At 39.5% G+C, this 18,895-nt stretch overlaps 1 protein-coding gene across 6 annotated transcripts in view; it reads left to right on the forward strand.

Moving 5' to 3' along the window:
* MYO16 (myosin XVI) overlaps positions 1 to 18,895 on the forward strand; it is a 530,294-nt gene that overhangs the window by 46,716 nt on the left and 464,683 nt on the right. For 2 of the 6 annotated variants that reach the window (XM_059995821.1, XM_059995820.1), the window contains exon 2: positions 6,005 to 6,175. The exons of 2 other annotated variants lie outside the window; for them this stretch is intronic. In XM_059995821.1, the coding sequence (XP_059851804.1) occupies positions 6,100 to 6,175 (76 nt within the window). In that variant the 5' untranslated portion in view covers positions 6,005 to 6,099. Of the gene's footprint in view, positions 1 to 5,824; positions 6,176 to 18,895 lie in introns of those variants that run through there. 2 more of the 6 variants (XM_059995822.1, XM_059995827.1) reach the window with 2 other exon arrangements.

Below are 18,895 nucleotides of genomic sequence, written 5' to 3' on the forward strand. Positions count from 1 at the left end.
CTCTACTGGGGTTGGAACAGCAGAGCTTGGCTGGCCTGTTACCATGTTGCAGTTGCCATGGCAACGTCAAACCAATGAATGGACCACCTCCCAGAGACAGGGAGGTGAGTACGTGTGAAATTGATTCCGTTGCACACAGGAATACGCTCAAGCCAAATTTGTCAGGATAGCATTTCTGGTAGGCAACTGCATTTTCAATTATATAGACATGATGAATGTGATTTTAAATATTTACCTCGGGTATTCTAGTAAAATGGTGTTTGAAAATTAAGTGTGCTATGGAAATTTTATGCTCTTTATATATGCTCTGCACTTGTTTCAGACAACACTGAATTTGTTTTCGTTCATCTAAATTTGGATAGCTAAAGCAGAATTTTACATCTGAGATGAATCTTTTGAGTTATGTATCCTTGATGTTTAACTGCTTTTATTTGCTCATTTTAGATGAACATGTTTAGAGAAATGACTTTAGAAAATGTAAATGAAAGTTGTTACTGTATGGTTTTATTTTTAGCTAACATCTGTAAAGTGTAAATTCCATTTTACATTGAACAGTGTAACATATAAGTAGTCTAAATCAGTGAAAAATAAAAGGTTTGCTATTTTAGTACTTAAGGAGCCCATGGTAAGGTTTTATAAAAATAATTTATTCACATGACATATTACTGAATTGTGTTCACACTCATTTTCAGCATGCAGTTATTAATATAGTGTTATTCTAGATATGAAGTAGGTCTTGAACTTGGTCCATGTAATCCTTATGATAAATGGTTTATTTGGGGTAATCTGATAAAATAGACGTGGTTTGCTTCCTTTCATTTCTTACTTATAGTACATACTTGGCTTTGTCTCCCCGTAAGGTTGCAGAAACTGTACAGAACAGAGAAAGATCTATCTGTGATGTGGTAATTACTGAAATGCCTTTATTCAGTGTGGTTCATATTAACAAAATATATTTATCAGGCATGATCAATTTGAAATTAGAACATGTCTAACCCCAGGGGCCCGGTTCATGCTAAGAACTGTCCACTTTCCCATTAGTTCAACTTGGAGAACAGAAGAGCATGACTTGTTTACGTAACAGAAACCAATATTTGCTCTCTTTTATTCTCTTCTCTGCATAGTCTTCCAAGGGCAACGTGCGCCAGATCCTGGCAAAACCCTTGCTGACGATGCATTTCCCCTTGGGCGATAAAATGGAACTGTCTAAACTAAAACAATGCTGCCAGAATCTTAGGACTTTCTAACAGTTCCATGTGGAGCCGTTGATTTTCCTTATGAAAAGATACAAGCGTTTTTTAATTCAAGCTGAGGTGAGGTATTATCAGATGTGTTCCCTTTTGCTTCACGATCAACACTGATATTTATTTGAAAGCACTGGCACACGAACGTGATGCGGTGCATCAAATTGTACTTTGTACTGACACACGTGTATCCGTTCCCATATGAATGCTATTACCTATTTCTTGTGTGTAAACCCATTTAGACATTTGAGCACCCAGACGTAGGGGAAAAATGCATATTCAAAGTACTAAATAAGACAAGCCATTCAAGCAGGTAAATCGAATAAATCCTCTCGTACAAAGTTACTTTGGGAATAATGGTATATTTTCTGGTACGAAGGTGGTAAGTAAGCACTGTTTAAAACAGAATCTCAGGAGACAAGAAAAATGTTTCTAAATACAACCTCACTCCATCAATGTCTTGATAACCTTTCTGAATCTAGTTTTAATTGCCCAGGTAAGCTTTTTCATGGAAGGTACCCCGACTGTCAGAGAACATAAGGAGAGGTAGGAAGTGTAGAATAAGGGATTATTCATTTTGAAATCACTGTCACGGTACCCACTGGCATATCATTTGCTGCAGATTTTAAGGGTGTGACAATTTATTAGTGACGAGCTCCATTTCTGGGAGACTTACTGTGTATACTGCTTGGGATACTTGCATTTAAAAATGACATTCTAGGGACTTCCCTGGCGGTCCATTGGTTAAGACTTCGACTTCCAATGCAGGGTGTGCGTGCTCGATCCCTGGTTGGGGAGCTAAGATCCCACATGCCTCGCGGCCAAAAAACCGAAACAGAAAACAGAAGCAATATTGTAACAAATTCAATACAGACTTTAGAACAATAAAAGATGAATAAATAGAAATGACGTTCTAGACAACTGGGATAGTAGTTTGGCACTTACAGGGACCAGTAATGCTGACCCGTGGATTTTATTGTTGCTGTTGCTGTTATTGGTCTGTAATAAGTACAGGCATCGACAGAATGTGCTTAGGAATATTCAGCCAGTGTGGCGCTGCTGTGACATCCAGGGGACTGGTCAGGGGAGTCATCTCATCAGTAGGGACCACGTAGGGTACTGCTGAGCCTATGTGATGTGTTGCAGGTGGTGTGAGCTGCATACGTTAGTAGGACCACACTTTTTAAAGACCATTTTATTGAGATATGGTTGACATGGAAAAAGCTGTAGAGATTTAATGTCTACAGCTCTGTGAGTTTGGGGATAAGTACCCATCCATGAAACCATCACCAGAATCAAGGCCATAGAGATATCCATCTCCTCCCAATGTGTCCTCCTGCTTCCTTTATTATTACTGTTGTTACCATTTTTTGTATGTGTGGTAAGAATACTTAGCATAAGAGCTACCCTCTTGGAAAATTTTAAGCGTACAATAGACTGTTGTTAGCTGTAGGCACTATGCTGTGGAGTAGATCTCCAGAAATTAATTTTGTGGAACTGAAACTTTGTACCCTTTGACCTTCACCTTCTCATTTGCCCCTCCCCCTAGCCCCTGGCAATCCCCATTCTACCCTCTGCTTCTATGAGTTTGACTTTTTTAGATCCTACCTATAGGTGAGATCATACAGTATTTATCTCTCTGTGTCTGGCTTATTTCACTGAGCATAACGTTACAATGTTTTCAAGGTTCATCCCTGTAGCACTGTAACGTGTCAGAACTACTTTCCTCTTTAACACTGAGTAATATTCCATTGTACAGATATACCGTATTGACTTCTCCAATTACCAATTGATGGACATTTGTTTCTACTTTTTGGCTATTAAGCATAATGTTGCTGTATGTAGTCATGTATGAGATTTTGTGCATGTAGGGTGTCAGTTTTTTGGGGTATGTACTTAGGACTGTAATTTCTGAGTCATATGGTAGCTCCGATTTTAACATTTGAGGAGCTGCCAAACTGTTTTCCAAAGGGACAGCAGCATTTTAATATCCCACTAGCAATGGGTAAGGGTTCTAATATATTCATATCCTCACCAACACCTATTATGGTGTGAATCGTACCCATTTTACTGGGTGTGAAGTGGTACCTCACTGAGGCTGTAATTTGCATTTCCCTAATCACTAATCACGTACAGAGTCTTTTCACGTGCCTGTTGCCCAGTTGTATATCTTCTTTGGAGAACTGTCTATTCATATCCTTTGCCCATTGTTTACTTGGGTTGCCCTTTTATTGTCAAGTTGTAAAGGTTCTTTTTATAGCATTCTGGATACCAGTCCCTTATATGTTTGGCAAATATTTTCTCCCATTATGTTGGTCATCTTTTCACTTTATTGATGGTATCAACTACATGACAAGAGTTTGAAATTTTGCTGTAGTCCAAATTATCTCCTTTTTTTTGCCACTTGTGCTTTTGGTGCCATATCTAAAGAAACCATTGTCCAGTTCAAGGCCACAAAGATCTATGCCTACATTTTCTTCAGAGAGTTTTATAGTTTTAGCTCTTATATTTAGTTCTATGAGCCTGTGATCCATTTTGAGATAATTTTTGTGTATGGTGTACGGAAGGAGTCCGACTTTATTCTTTTGTGTGTGGATACGAAGTTTTTCAGTATCATTTGTTAAAAACCTATTCTTTCCTATTTGCACCTTTGTCAAAATTTAACTGACCATAAATGTGAGGGTTTGTTTATGGACTCTCGATTATATTCCATTGACCTTTGTGTCTGTCCTTATGCCAATACCACACTGTCTTGATTACTGTTGCTGTTCAGTAAGTTTTGAAATTGCTAATGTGAGCTCTCTAACGTTGTTCTTTCTTTAAGATTGTTTTGGCTAGTCTGGGTCGCTTGCCTTTTCATATAAATTTTATGATCAGCTTACCAATTTCTTCACAAAAGTCTGATAGAATTTTGATGGAGTCTGTGTTGAATCATTGTGTAGATCATCTGGGGAGTATTGCCATCTTAATAATATTTTGGCTTTCCATCCATGAACATGGAATGTCCATTTATTACAAGTTCTTTCAACAATGTTTTGCAGGTTTTATTGTACAAATCTTGGACTTCTGTTATATTTATTTCTAAGCATTTTCATTATTTTTGTTGCTATTATAAATAATTTCCCCTAATTTATTTTGATTTGTTCATTATTAGTGCACAGAAATGTAATCGATTTTTGTATGCTGATCTCATACCCTGAAAACTTGTTAAATTCAATTATTAGTTCTAATAGATTTTTTTTTTTGTATGGATTGCTTAAGATTTTCTTTATACAAGGGGATAGCTTTTGTTGTTAGAGACAGATTTACTTCTTTCTTTCCAATCTGGATGCCTGTTATTTCCTTTTATTGTCTTATTGTCCTGGCTGGAACCTCCATTACAGTGTTGAATAGAAGTGGTGAGAGCAGACATCCTTGTCTTGTTTTGATCTTCAAAGGAAAACTTTTAGGTTTTCATCATTAAATATGATACTAGCTCTGAGTTTTTTGTGGATGTCCTTTATCGGATTGAGGAAGTTCCCTTCTCTTCCTAGTTTGTTGAGTGTTTTTAACAAGCATGTTGTTGAATTTTGTCAAATGCTCTGTGTCTATTGCAATGATCATATGGCTTTTGTCCTTTATACTATTAATACGGTGTGTTGCATTGATTTCTTTTTACATGTTAAACCAACTTTGCATCCTTGGTATAAATCCTACCGGACCATGGTGTATAATCGTTTTTATATGTTTGCAAAGTTCATATGCTTATATTTTGTTGAGGATTTTTTTTGAATCTGTATTCTTTTCTTTTTGCGGTACGCGGACCTCCCACTGCCGTGGCCTCTCCCTCCGCGGAGCACAGACTCCGGACGCGCAGGCCCAGCGGCCATGGCTCATGGGCCCAGCCACTCCGCGGCACGTGGGATTCTCCCAGACCGGGGCACGATCCCGTGTCCCCTTCATCGGCAGGCGGACTCCCAACCACTGCGCCACCAGGGAAGCCCTGAATCTATATTCTTAAAACACTTGTCTGTAGTTTTCTTCTCTTGTGATGTCTACTTTGTTTTGGTAATACTGGCCTCATAGAGTGAGTTGGGAAGCATTTTCTCTTCTTTCATTTTTTGGAATTTTTTGTGAAGAATTGGTATTACTTCTCCCTTAAATGTTTGCTCTAATTCCCAAATGAAGCCAGATGGGCCTGGGAAGCTAACAGTTAAGGCTAGATTTTTGTATCTCTTTGCCTACTTTGGGTACAAGAGTCTGAAATACTTTGTAAGTTCCACCAAGTCCATGTATATGTCTGAGATGATAATATAGGCAGGGTTTATTTAACTGAGGACTTTGTGAAAATTTAAAAAATACATGGAGAATGCTCACATCTGTTTATGATTGTAAATGGCATGGTTATGGCTAAGAGCCTTGCCTCTTTGTTGATCTTGTATCCATTATTCTGTTTTGCAGCTAAGCTTTTCAGTGATCTTGTACCGAGATTAGGGCTTTCCTTTGAGACGGCCATTATTTTGAATTAAAACATCTCTTGGGTCTATTAGTCACTTGCTTAAAGTTGTCTTTGGGGACAAAGCATTTATCAAAAACATTCTAAGGAGGTCTAAGGTGACACTGACAGGTTATTGTAATTTTGGTTTTTGCTGTAAGTGCATATGAGTAAGTCCAGATCTGATTATTTCAGGTTTTAATATTACTAAGGCAAAAGGGGGAAAAAAAAAGATATAACAAGGCAAGCAGTTTGTGCTGTATTTCCCATTATGTTTTTTCTTCAGGCCCTAAGAAAATACTTCTTTGATGACTGAATCTCTGTGAACTGTGGAAGTCTAGGAGTTGGCTCACCGGTTAAGGATAAGAGGATCCAGTGAAGATGAAAGCAAGGGCATCAGAGGATGGTTCAGAACTGAGGATTAGCCCTGGGAGGAAAAAGAGACAAAATTGTCAAGGTTGGTGAACTGCGGAGAGTAGAAAAAATAAAATCAGTGCCAAGCTGGGAAGCATTTCGGATGTTTAAGTCATGATATTGAAACTGATTTGAGAAATTTCTATAATAATAAAAGACTAATCAGGAGTGTTGCGGGCAATTATAATTTAAGGTTTTTGTTAGTCGTATGCTGAGAGTGAAACATATTTTAAAAGATTTCAAGTGTTCAGGACGTGGAAAAATAGAAGAGGTGCAGCAATGGTAGATTTTAGCTTCACACCTGCATAGAGGTTTGTGTATTTCAAAAGAAAACCAAGTAAGGTATCTAGTGCTTTTTTGTTTCTGAAAACAAAATTGGCTACTTGCAAATTCTTGTGTAATTATTTCTAAGTGTTTTCATTATTTTTGTTGCTATTGTAAATAGATGTCCTTTCCTAATTTCATTTTGATTTGTTTATTATTAGTGCACAAGAACGTAATTGGCTTCAGTACGTTGATCTTGTACTCGGCAAACTTGCTGAATTCAATTATTTAGTTCTTAAAGATTTTTTTGTATGGGTTTCTTAGAATTTTCTATATACAGGATGATGTCTTTTGTTGATAGAGGTAGTTTTATTTTTCCTTTCCAGTCTGGATGCCTGTTATTTCCTTTTAATGTCTGATTGTCCTGGCTGGAACCTCCATTCCAATGAATAGAAGTGGTGAGAGTAGACATCCTTGTCTCGTTTTGTTCTTCGAGGGAAAACTTTGAAGATTTCAGCATTAAGTATGATGCTAGCTCTGGTTTTTTTTTTAAATGTTCTTTATCAGAAAGTTCCCTTCTCTTCCTAGTTTGTTGAAAATTTTTAGCACGGAATGTTGTTGGATTTTATCAAATGCTTCTCTCTGTATGTTGCACTGATCATTTGTTGTTGTTGTTGTTGTTGTTTTTGTCCTTTATACTATGAAAATATGGTGTGTTGCATGGTGTTCTTTTCATGTGTCAAACCAGCTTTGCATTCCTGGGATAAATCCTACTTGATCGTGGTATACAATCCTTTTTATATTTTTCCAGATTTCATTTGCTTATAATTGTTGAGAATTTTCTTGCATTGATATTTGTAAAACATCTGTCTATAGTTTCCTTCCTGACTGAGCTGGAGAAACTTTTAGTTGCAAGAACCAAGCATTCCTGTAGTATCAGTATTCCCCTGAGCGTGCAGGTTCCTTGATGGGAAATCATGAAATAAACTTTAAAAGAAAGAAATAAATTTTATCTCCCACTAAACTAAGGTTAAATATACTTAGTGAAGACAGTGTCTCCTCTGTTGCTGGATGCAAATTCTGACGGGCTAGATGACTTTTCTAGTAACTCTTAAGCAACGGAAAGAGCCATATCACTTTAATTCTCAATAAAGTTTCAATTCATTAACTTAAAATGTCCAGGGCCAGAAAGTCATCAGTATTTCTAAGCTGCCTTAAAGTTAAATCTTCTCCCTTCCTGAAGTTGGGCCCTGCTGAATGTTATTATATGAGAAAGAGAGAGAATGAAAGATTCTTTCTTTTCCCTCAAGAATTTCTTCTTCCCCAGTTCGTTAAACATAGTGTGTAATCACAGCAGGTGCTACGTCTGTGACTAGAGACAGGTTTAATTCAAGAATTAAGATACTAATAAGACTCCATGTAACTGCCATTGGAAAAGTGGAAACTAGACAGTGAGAAACTCGTTTCTATCACAACTTTCCAGCTGCAGTCCATTTAACAGTTTAAACCCAAATGGGAATTATTACACAGAGTAAAATATCAAGGCAGCTGCCCATTGAAGACTTTGAGACTAGAAATGACCACTTAGAAAAGACATGTTATCAACGAGGTGCGTGACCTGTATGTCCGTATCTCTCTTTGTGGGATGGGTTCCGTTATAAAGCATTCGTTTTCTGAGAGAGCTGCCAGTGTTCCCACCAGGGCTCGTATCATCCAGAAGTGCTTCAAGTTTCCTACCAAGACGTCTGCTTGGATCAAACCTCTGGCATCCTGACGTCCGTGCAGTTTTTCACATTCAGCCTCAGAATGTGGGTGCTACTCGGTCTGGATGTTCATCACTGAGAGCTCTGTGAGCTTTCATGTCATGTTCTCACAGTCCAGCTCCTTTGCTTTCTTCTCGGTCCCCTGGCACGATTATCCTTCTGACTGTGTGTGTTAGGTGTATGCTTCCAGCTCATTGTATGTTTGTTATTCCAGCATCAGAAGGTTGCAAACGTAGTTTCTGAGGAATCATATCTCTAAAGTTTTATTGCACGTAGGATTTATGGTAAATTCAAAAGGGGTTAATAATACTTTTTTTTTTTTCCTGTAGTTCTGAGGACTCTTTGTAACCAGAGTCTCATTTCCCTTGGGGTCTCCCTTAGTATGAAGTACTGACCCAGAGCTGGTATGCAACAACAATAAATAAAGCCAGAACCTAAAAATGCGGGTGGTTCCATGGCTTTCTAACAAGCAGTCTGACCCCATGCACTTTTGCTGCGCAACCCAATTCCTAAAATTAAAAAAAGAGCCGCATGATGAAAATCGATAAGTAAGGATAAGTAAGTAAGGAGCTGATCTATACAACCTAAGTGGGGCAGAAGTGTATAGAGGAGCTGTTTTGCTTTCTCTGAAGGAGTTCCTTGATGGAAGAGGAAACTATAAAATTACCTTCTTTAGGGATCCGTCTTTCTTTCCTCCCTCCCTCTGCATTATTTAGGGTTAGGTTCAGGAGCATGTGGTAGAGAGCCCCAAACTAGCCCGGTTTAACCAGGACAGACCTTTGTGACTCAAGTCTAGAAGAGGCAGCGCTGACTCAGAGCCACGGTCCTCAGGGAACATCTCTCCAGCTCACGGCCATGCTGTCTTCAGGATGTGGCCCTAGTCCCGGGAACAGGGTGTACAAAGGATGAAGACAGACGGGCAAAGAGCAGGAACTGGATACTGAGTAAGGGAGGCCCTAGAAATCGCCACAGCTTCTGTCCCATCGGTCGTAACGTGGTCACATCTTCCAGCAGGGCGAGCTGCAAAGTGTGGTTTTGATGGGGCAGCTGTGCGCAGGGGCACAAGGGCTGTCACCATCTGAAAAGCGAGTGTGGTCTCTGCCACCACCCTTCTCTTGGAGGCAGCGTGATTGTACTTAACGGCAGGGGGTTGAATACCGATTTTGCCACTTTTCTCCTGTAGCCTGAGGTCCTCAACCGTGAGGTGGGGACCAGACCTCATTCTCAGAACTACTGTAAGGTTAAAAGGCAAGGTCGTGTGTAAAACACTGAATACGGTATTATTTATCAGTAAATCGTGGAAGTGATCATGTTAGCGGCTCGAGCCCATCTCTGTCGTGCTTCCCTGACTTGCTGGTTCAGAGTGGTTTTCTCAGCTGCACTGCTTCCTGGTCCCAGTTCTGCGTCCTCCTCCCTCTACCCTCCCTGTCTCCACCTGACCCCAGTCCCCTTCCTTCGCCTTTCATTTTGCTCTCTCTCTCCCTCCCTCCCTCCCTCCCTCCCTCCCTCTCTCCCTCCCTCTCTCTCTCTCTCTCTCTCTCTCTCTCTCTCCCCCCCCCCCTTCCCACCCCCCTTGCTCCTCCCTCATTCCATCCTCCTGGACCAACCACTCACTTCTCTCCCTCTTTCTTTCCCCTGCCTTCCAGTTCTGGGGTAGTAACTATTGTGATGTGAGTCAGTAGAGAAAACAAGTAAAGCAGGATAAGGCAAAATACTGCCCTCCAACTGCCCGCAGTGTGGAGGTAACCCCACAATTACAGAATAACATGTTCTAGTTGTAGTCTCGGATCTACAGGTTTAAATTCCACTCAGGGGTAGCCTTGCGGGGGGCAGGTATCACTACAAGTGACATTTGTGCTGGATATCGAATGCTGGATAGGATTTTATGCCCCCTGGTGAGGGGCTTGGGGGAAGGGGAGACAGAGGTCACAGTTTGCACAAATAGGTAGAGAAATCAAGGGAGAATTGAAGTTTGGACTCTTGGTCCAGTTACAATGGGAATGTAAATTGGTGCAGCTGCTACGGAGAACAGTATGGAGATTCCTTAAAAAACTAAAACTAGAGTTGCCATATGATCCAGCGGTCCCACTCCTGGGCATATATCTGGAGAAAACTCTAATTCGAAAAGATACGTGTTCATAGCAGTGCTGTTTGCAATAGCTAAGACATGGAAGCAACCTAAATGTCCGTGGAAAGATGAATGGATAAAGAAGATGTGGTACATATGTACAATGGAATACTACTCAGCCATAAAAAAGAGTAAAACAATGCCATTTGCAGGATCATGGATGGACCTAGAGGTTATCATACTAAGTGAAGTAAGTCAGACAGAGAAAGACAAATACCGTATGATATCACTTATATGTGGAATCTAAAATATAACACAAATGAACTTATTTACAAAACAGAAATAGACTCACAGACATAGAAAACAAACTTATGGCCACAAAAGGGGAAAGGGGGTGGGGGAAGAATAAATTTGGAGTTTGGGATTAACAGATACAAACTACTGTATATAAAATAGATAAACAACACATGTAGACAGTATAGACAGGGCTGGGTCTGAGCTGGATTTGGCCCATGGGCCGAGCTTACACTAACCTATTGAGAAACTCGTCCTTCGTCTGTCTTTGGTAAATACGTTTTACTGGCAAGCTGATACTCCCATTAATTTAGGTATTGTCTAGGGCTGCTTTTCTGATTTTGTAACAGAAACTGGGTAGACCACAAAATCCAAAAAACCTTACTGTCTGCCTTTTGACCTAAGAAGTTTTCCAGCCCTTGATCTAGAGTTTGGTCACTGGAAGCTGTGGCATAAGCAATTTGAGTTTCAAAAAATTATTTTGGAACTGTTATGGCGAACGTCTTAGAGCAAGGAAACTGTTAGAGAGCTTTGCGGTATAGATACTAGAGATTGGGGACGCTGGCTGTGTGTGTATGATTGGGGATGTAAGGAAGAATCAAGGTTCTGTTTTTAGGGGATAAGAGCAAAATTGACATTTTTAAGAAAACGGAATTGAGAGGTGTACATGTTCACTTGCAGTTGCATGTATAGAATTTTGCATGTATAGAAGTCATGTAATTAATCTATGTGGCAAGAAAAAACATTCTATCAAAAATGATAACATCATCTGTCAGTTGATTAAGATCCAGTTCAAATCACTTTCCAATTGCTCTTCATTTAATTTATGTTTCTAAGCTGCAAAGAAACTGCATTTCTGCTGTGATATAGATACTTCTGTTTAGAGGCTAAATAACATTACGAGGGACTTATTTGAAATCAAGGTACACACACTTGAGCTTTCCACAGGCATTGGCTACAAAAGTTTATGTGGTGGATGCCCTAGGATGCAAGTGTTAATATTCTTTTAAGAATCACGTGGTTGATTTTGACATAGAAATGCTGGTGTTGGCGGCTCTTTCCAGGAGCATGTTGTAACGCATTATTCCAGTTTTTCATACTCCTTCCAACGTGCTAGCAACCGCAGGCAGTATTTTCTGTCTAACGACCTTGGTTTCAGCACCAGCGCCCTCTACCAATCTTCTCCCCCAATGGTTATAGCTGCATCTTGCTGTTGCTACCTCTGTTTGATACTTTAGTATTTCCTTTTGATCTTTTCAGTCCTTGGATGTCTCGTGACCAGTCCTTAACATCTAATTGCCTGGAGACAGCAGCGGGTGTGGCTCTGTCTCCCGGTAGGCGCTGACCGACACATCCACCCTCTCTTGTCTCTACCACTTACATCGTGGGGCTGGAGGGGTGCTAGATGGAGGATTCTCTTACCCTCTTATGCTCCGTGGGGCAGGGGCAGAGGGAGAGGTTAGGATCTTTCACTGGGGCTGGAGGTCACTGCGCTCATGAGTGAAGAGAATCATGTCCAAGAAAGTCGTCAAAGCCAATGGCTTGAGTCAAGTACTGTTGAGGGTCTGCTGGGATGGGTCTGGAGAGCTCGTGCTGCCATGTGTGAAGAGCTGCAACACCTAAGAGATTGAGGGTTGATCTTCTGGGATGTTAGGAAATGTTCAGGAAAGTGCTATTCTCCCCCAGTAACTTGTTTTTGGGAAGCCGGGAGTACAGAGTCATGAAGCCCAGAATAGTTACTTGTGGGAGCTGGGAGGCTAGGGAAACGCACAGGTGAGATAACACAGCCCATTAGAGATGTAAAGGGGAGAGAGGTCCAAGGGGACCTGCTGGGCATCTTGGGACCTGGGAACACAGTGGTGGCCCATGCCCCATGCCATTCGTTATTTGCAGTTAAGACTGTGTATCCACATTGATGTGGACCTAGCTTGTATCTTTTGCCTGAAGTCTTTCCACCAATCACCATTGCCTCTGAGACAAACTCAGGAACTCAAATTAGCAGCCACTGGACATTTAGTATCTACAAGGATAATCCCAAAGGGCAGTCAGTTGGAGCCTGGAAGAGAAGCCAGTCTTTATGCACCTTAGACTTAGGAGGATTCATGTGGCTAACTGAATAAATACTGAAGGCAAGTTTTCGGGGTCTCTTCCAAAGAAGAGAAGGCTATAAATTGCGTATACTGATTTGTGTACATGAACATTTTGACGTAGGGCTTTCCTGAGCACAAGTGCACAGATTGGCAGCCCAGGTGCCTGTCTTCACTGAATCATACCCAGATTACATACCCTGTGATTTCGAGGTTTAAAATTCTTCAGGGGGCTTCCCGGGTGGCGCAGTGGTTGAGAGTCCGCCTGCCGATGCAGGGGACGCTGGTTCGTGCCCCGGTCCGGGAAGATCCCACGTGTCGCGGAGCGGCTGGGCCCGTGAGCCATGGCCACTGAGCCTGCGCGTCCGGAGCCTGTGCTCCGCAACAGGAGAGGCCACAGCAGTGAGAGGCCCGCGTACCGCAAAAAAAAAAAAAAAAAAAAAGAAAAGAAAAAAAATTCTTCAGGTCAATCTAGAACTGAAAGACACACATGCAACAGTTTGAATGCAGAGTCTTTCTAGGTTATGTGAATTTCCCCTCAAGCATTAAAGTTGTCTGACCTCCAACTAACTGGACAGTATTCACTGCGGCAGCTTTGTGTTTGCAAAGTATTAAGCTTAGTTTTCATCATGATACCCCTATTAGTACCAGTTTATCTGTTCATTTAGTTAAATGATGTAACCATAACAGGTACAAAAGGCGCATCCGTATTTGGGACTAGGTCACGCACTCTTGGCGAGCTCCCGTCTCTCCAGGCGGACGGTGGTTAGGGTGCCGCAAACGTGGATGAGGATGGTTCACAGAGGGCAGGGGGCCATCCCGTGAAGGGAGACCAGTTAACAACTTCTAGAGTAGCCACTTGTTTGGCACCATTTAGCCAGACAGAAAATAATGCATACATGTCTTTAACATGGAGGCTGTGTAGACAGTCTAAGAATATTGATGAACGTGAACGTATTTAACACACATTTTTTTCTAAAATGCATTTTAAAATTCTCTTTTCTATATGGCAGAAGATGTGAGTGGTATTTTCATCAAATTAACCTTCCATGGGCTGAATATATAATTGCATCTTGATAAATACAATTAATACAATAAATGTAATCCTTTTAGGTCATCATTTTTGAGTACCTATTTCAGGTGAGTGAAAGATACACAAGAACTTATTAAGATTATTTATGATTCACTAGAGTCATGTGGCGAAAATGAAATATATGTTCCCTAACACACGTTTCTAAAAGTAGAATCACATCCTACTAATGAGAACATCATTAGAGATGTTGGTGGAAATTCTTTTGGACTGTTGGGACCCTAAGTTGTATACAGATGACATACCACGTATAATACGCAAGCTAAACTGAACAAAAATATTCAAACTCTGTTACTTTCTAATTCTTGTTCAAAGACGTTTTCCAGTAATTGAGGTGTCCTTTTTCTACCTGTAAACCTAAACCTTTCTTCTTGCTTATTTTTGTATATAATGCCTGTATTTCTTATTATCATGTTCCCACTAGGGTTTACTCTTTTTCTGCCCTTTCTCATGGGGTAGCCCTGGGCAACATTCCAAAGTAGGCTTTAGTATGTCAGCGCGGTTAGAATCAAGTGAAGCTGGTTAAATGCTTCCAGCATTCCCAATGTGTTTATTGAACTAATGCATATTCATTGTTTCCGTTTGAGAGACTATAAATCATTTAGATACATTCAACAGTGTAGTTTCAGTATGTTTTCTGTGTACCATTAAGGCCATTCCAGGATAAGATGAAGACCTAAAGTTTTTACCTAATTTTTTTAATGTAAATTCGTTCCGATTCCCCAGTACTTTTCATCATGATGTTTTGGTTTTCAGGACTTGCTCTTGAAGGTTTGTGACTATTTCAGATTCAAAGAGATGACAGAACGTGGTGAAGCCATATTGAACTCAGTGATAAAACACCTGCTACGTCGTTTGTGCCTTACTCTTGACCTTGCATCTCAGTGAGTTTCCGTCCTGTCCGGTCCCACAATTACGCGTTCAGCCTGTTCTCCACGAGGCATTTGCACAGATACTGGGAGTACGAAGTGAAATAGACAAATGTCCCACACTTGAGGATTTTTAAGGAGAAGGAGGTTGTTCCAACCAGGAGAGGGACACACTTATTCATCACCCAGCCCCATCCCCAAACCCAGTCAGGGGAACCAGGAAGATATTTAAGCAGAAGATTTCAATTCATAGTGTAAATATTAGGAAACAGTGCTGTGGGACCAGACAGCAGGGACGATTAATTACCAAGCGTTCTTGTATGTCTGCTGTTTTGGGAGATTGCTTCCATGTCATGTGAAGGCTGAGTTGAATTTTGAGGACTGAAGAGGGAGGGGCCAAATAAAGGATGTGAGCGTGTGTGGTGGGGATGGGGTCAGGGTGGAGACCAAGGTCCTGCATCCAAAAAGAAGACAGGCTTGCCTTAAGCAACATTATGGTGAACAGAGTCATTGCCTAAAAGTTTATGGATTTTTTGGGTGAAGAATGATTAAAATATTACCTTCTTTGTTGATCTCTAGAATTATAGGGTCATCTACCCCAAATGGGATCATGTATAGAAAATCGTTTTATTTTATTTATTTATTTTTTAAATAAATCTATTGTATTTTATTTTTTATTTCTTTTTTGGCTGTGTTGGGTCTTTGTTGCTGCGCATGGGCTTTCCCTAGTTGTGGGGGGCGGGGGCTGCTCTTCGTTGTGGGGGGCGGGCTCTAGGCGCATGGGCTTCAGTAGTTTGTGGCACATGAGATCAGTAGTGGTGGCTCGCGGGCTCTAGAGCGCAGGCTCAGTAGTTGTGGCGCACTGGCTTAGTTGCTCCGCGGCATGTGTGATCTTCCCGGACCAGGGATAGAACCCATGTCCCCTGCACTGGCAGGCGGATTCTTAACCACTGTGCCACCAGGGAAGTCCTGAAAATTATTTTAAAAAACACTAAATTGCAAAAATTTTACAATGTTCAGCTTTAATGGTGGTATTTTAGATTCAGAAAATTTTATCTGTCAAGTTTAAGAGTAAATATTGGAATATTAAAGAAAACATTCAAAGAGAAATAATATTTGAAGATTGTATGGTATGTATTTTGGCTGTTACATTTTAAACAAAGTGATAGGAGCAATAGCGATTGTTTTGTTTTCATTTTTGCTTCTACAAAAATGTAGGTAGGATTTTTCTTTTGCACACATTTACTTTCTTCATATTTTTGATCAAAGAAGGTCTAGGATGTAATACAAGAGCTACTTTTGGGAGCATATCTGTAAATTATACTGGGGATGGAAGAAGGACCCATACGTCAAGTTGACAAGGTTGATGGCATATTCCCTTGAGTTCCTGTATTCAGATGTGAAGTGTTCTAGAAGAGAGATTACTCAGACAGAAAGCTTCCCTGTTCATAATCAGAATATTCTTTTGGGTTGCTAAAATTTAAATGTTAGAGCATCGTACATTTGAAGCCTGTATTTCAGTATGAATATCACAAGTAAGCAAAATGGACTTGAAATATTATAATCCAGTGATATATTATTATATTTGAACAGTTAGGAAGGTGGTATATTTTCTTTTTGTTACTTTTTCACAGACTAATTTCATAATTATTTTAAATGAAATTATGGCCTATATTATTGCATTTACCTGGGTAAATATGGAAGAAGATTTAATGAATGAAAATGGATCTGTTGACAAAGTGCTGGGATGATGAATGATAATAATTTACTCATTTTTGGGTTTTTTATTCCTCTGTAATTTTTCTAAATTGCAAAGCCGATTCTGGCAGAGTGAAGAAAACTTGGAAAACAACGATAAGAAAAATGAAGGAATTAAAACCACTGTCAGTATCACAGTAACTGCTAGCTTTTTGGTCCTTATCCACCCAGTCTTTAAAAAAAATTATTTTACATATAAGATATACATTAGATAATGTAAATATTGAATCATTTTTTGGTAACTTGCTTTTTCACATCATTTATTGTACTGTTTGATTTAATTAAAAATACTTTAAAATCCTATTGAGAAAACATTATTGGAACATAACAAATTAATGTTCAAAGCAAGGAGTGAATCTCTGAGATTTACGCTCTATTAAAATCAATTTTGAATCAATTTTAATGCATATAATTGGATAAAGTTGTTTGAACTATCTATGATTTCTGATAAAATATTATGTGAAGTCTGGTATATGTTCGTTAGAGCAACTTTAGACTAAACTTAGCGACTTACAGCTATAACAGTTATTACCATTACTCCTGACTTAAGTTTAATATTTTTATTTATTTTTATTTATTTATTTATTTATTTTTGTGGTATGCGGGCCTCTCACTGTTGTGGCCTCTCCCGTTGCGGAGCACAGGCTCTGGATGCGCAGGCTCAGCGGCCATGGCTCACGGGCCCAGCCGCTCTGTGGCATGTGGGATCCTCCAGGACTGGGGCACGAACCCGTGTCCCCTGCATGGGCAGGCGGACTCTCAACCACTGCACCACCTGGGAAGCCCAAGTTTAATATTTTTAAAGAGTAATAATAAATTGAATTCCAGTCTTAGTGTTTGTCCAGTAGAGGTATAATTTATCAGTATATTTAAGGTGAAGTCTCAAATTCAATGGGTTTTCCCTCCTTTGCTCTGTAATAAATTGTTATTTAGTTATGAGCAAGACATTCATTTTCTCTTGTGGTTTATGTTTGAACTGAGAGTAATAGTGAACCGTTAGGAAGGTATTCTAGGGGTGGTTATTAATTGGATTTATTTGAGCTTAGATTTATATTTAGATAAAAATCTAAACAATTGTTTTCCCCAAATTATTGTGAATTAAAGGATGCAGCAATAATTCAGTTGCTATTTATAATAATGCTTAATCTTCAACTTACTATTTTAAACTTGCTGAGACTCAAACTGTAAACTGAGATGGATGAATTGTTGGAGGATTCAATAAGTTAGTATAGAAATGTTTCTAGAATTGATCCTGGAACAGAGTTAACACTCAGTTATCACTATCTTAAATAATACTACAGTTAAGAAATGTAATAAGTTATGTACTTGCATATGTGATATACACATAAAATACACACACATACCCCAGATATACTAAGAAGAGATTATTTTAAAAATATGTTAATTTATAGTAAATGAATAAAGAACAATACATAGATTTGAACTAAATTAAAATGAGCAAAAATGTTTATAAGTAACCATTTTACACTGAAAGTGAAGAAATAACCTTTCTTTTTAAAAATTTTTAATTTAATTTATTTTTTTATACAGCAGGTCCTTATTAGTCATCAATTTTATACACGTCAGTGTATACATGTCAATCCCAATCGCCCAATTCATCACATCACCCTCCCCACCCTCCCCGCTGCTTCCACCCTTGGTGTCCATACGTTTGTTCTCTACACCTGTGTCTCAGTTTCTGCCCTGCAAACTGGTTCATCTGTACCATTTTTCTAGGTTCCACATATATGCGCTAATATACGATATTTCTTTTTCTCTTTCTCACTTACTTCACTTTGTATGACAGTCTCTAGATCCATTCACGTCTCAACAAATGACTCAATTTCATTCCTTTTTATGGCTGAGTAATAGTCCATTGTATATATGTACCACATCTTCTTTATCCATTCATCTGTTGATGGGCATTTAGCTTGCTTCCATGACCTGGCTATTGTAAATAGTGCTGCAATGAACATTGGGGTTCATGTGTCTTTTTGAATTATGCTTTTCTCTGGGTATATGCCCGGTAGTGGGATTGCTGGATCATATGGTAATTCTATTTTTAGTTCTTTAAGGAACCTCCATACTGTTCTCTATAGTGGCTGTATCAGTTTACATTCCCACCAACAGTGCAAGAGGGTTCCCTTTTCTCCACACCCTCTCCAGCATTTCTTGTTTGTAGATTTTCTGATGATGCCCATTCTAAAACTACAATGATACCTCATTGTAGTTTTGATTTGCATTTCTCTAACAATTAGTGATGTTGAGCAGCTTTTCATGTGCTCCTTGGCCATCTGTATGTCTTTTTTGGGAAAATGTCTATTTAGGTCTTCTGCCCAGTTTTGGATTGGGTTGTTTGTTTTTTTAATATTGAGCTACATGAGCTGTTTTGGAGGTTAATATTTTAGAGATTAATCCTTTGTTGATTCGTTTGCAAATATTTTCTCACATTCTGAGGGTTGTCTTTTCGTCTTGCTTATGTTTTCATTTGCTGTGCAAAAGCTTTTAAGTTTCATTAGGTCCCGTTTGTTTATTTTTGTTTTTATTTCTATTACTCTAGGAGGTGGATC

The sequence above is a fragment of the Delphinus delphis genome, chromosome 18, assembly GCF_949987515.2.
Source record: "Delphinus delphis chromosome 18, mDelDel1.2, whole genome shotgun sequence".
In the NCBI taxonomy this organism is placed as follows: Eukaryota; Metazoa; Chordata; class Mammalia; order Artiodactyla; family Delphinidae; genus Delphinus; species Delphinus delphis.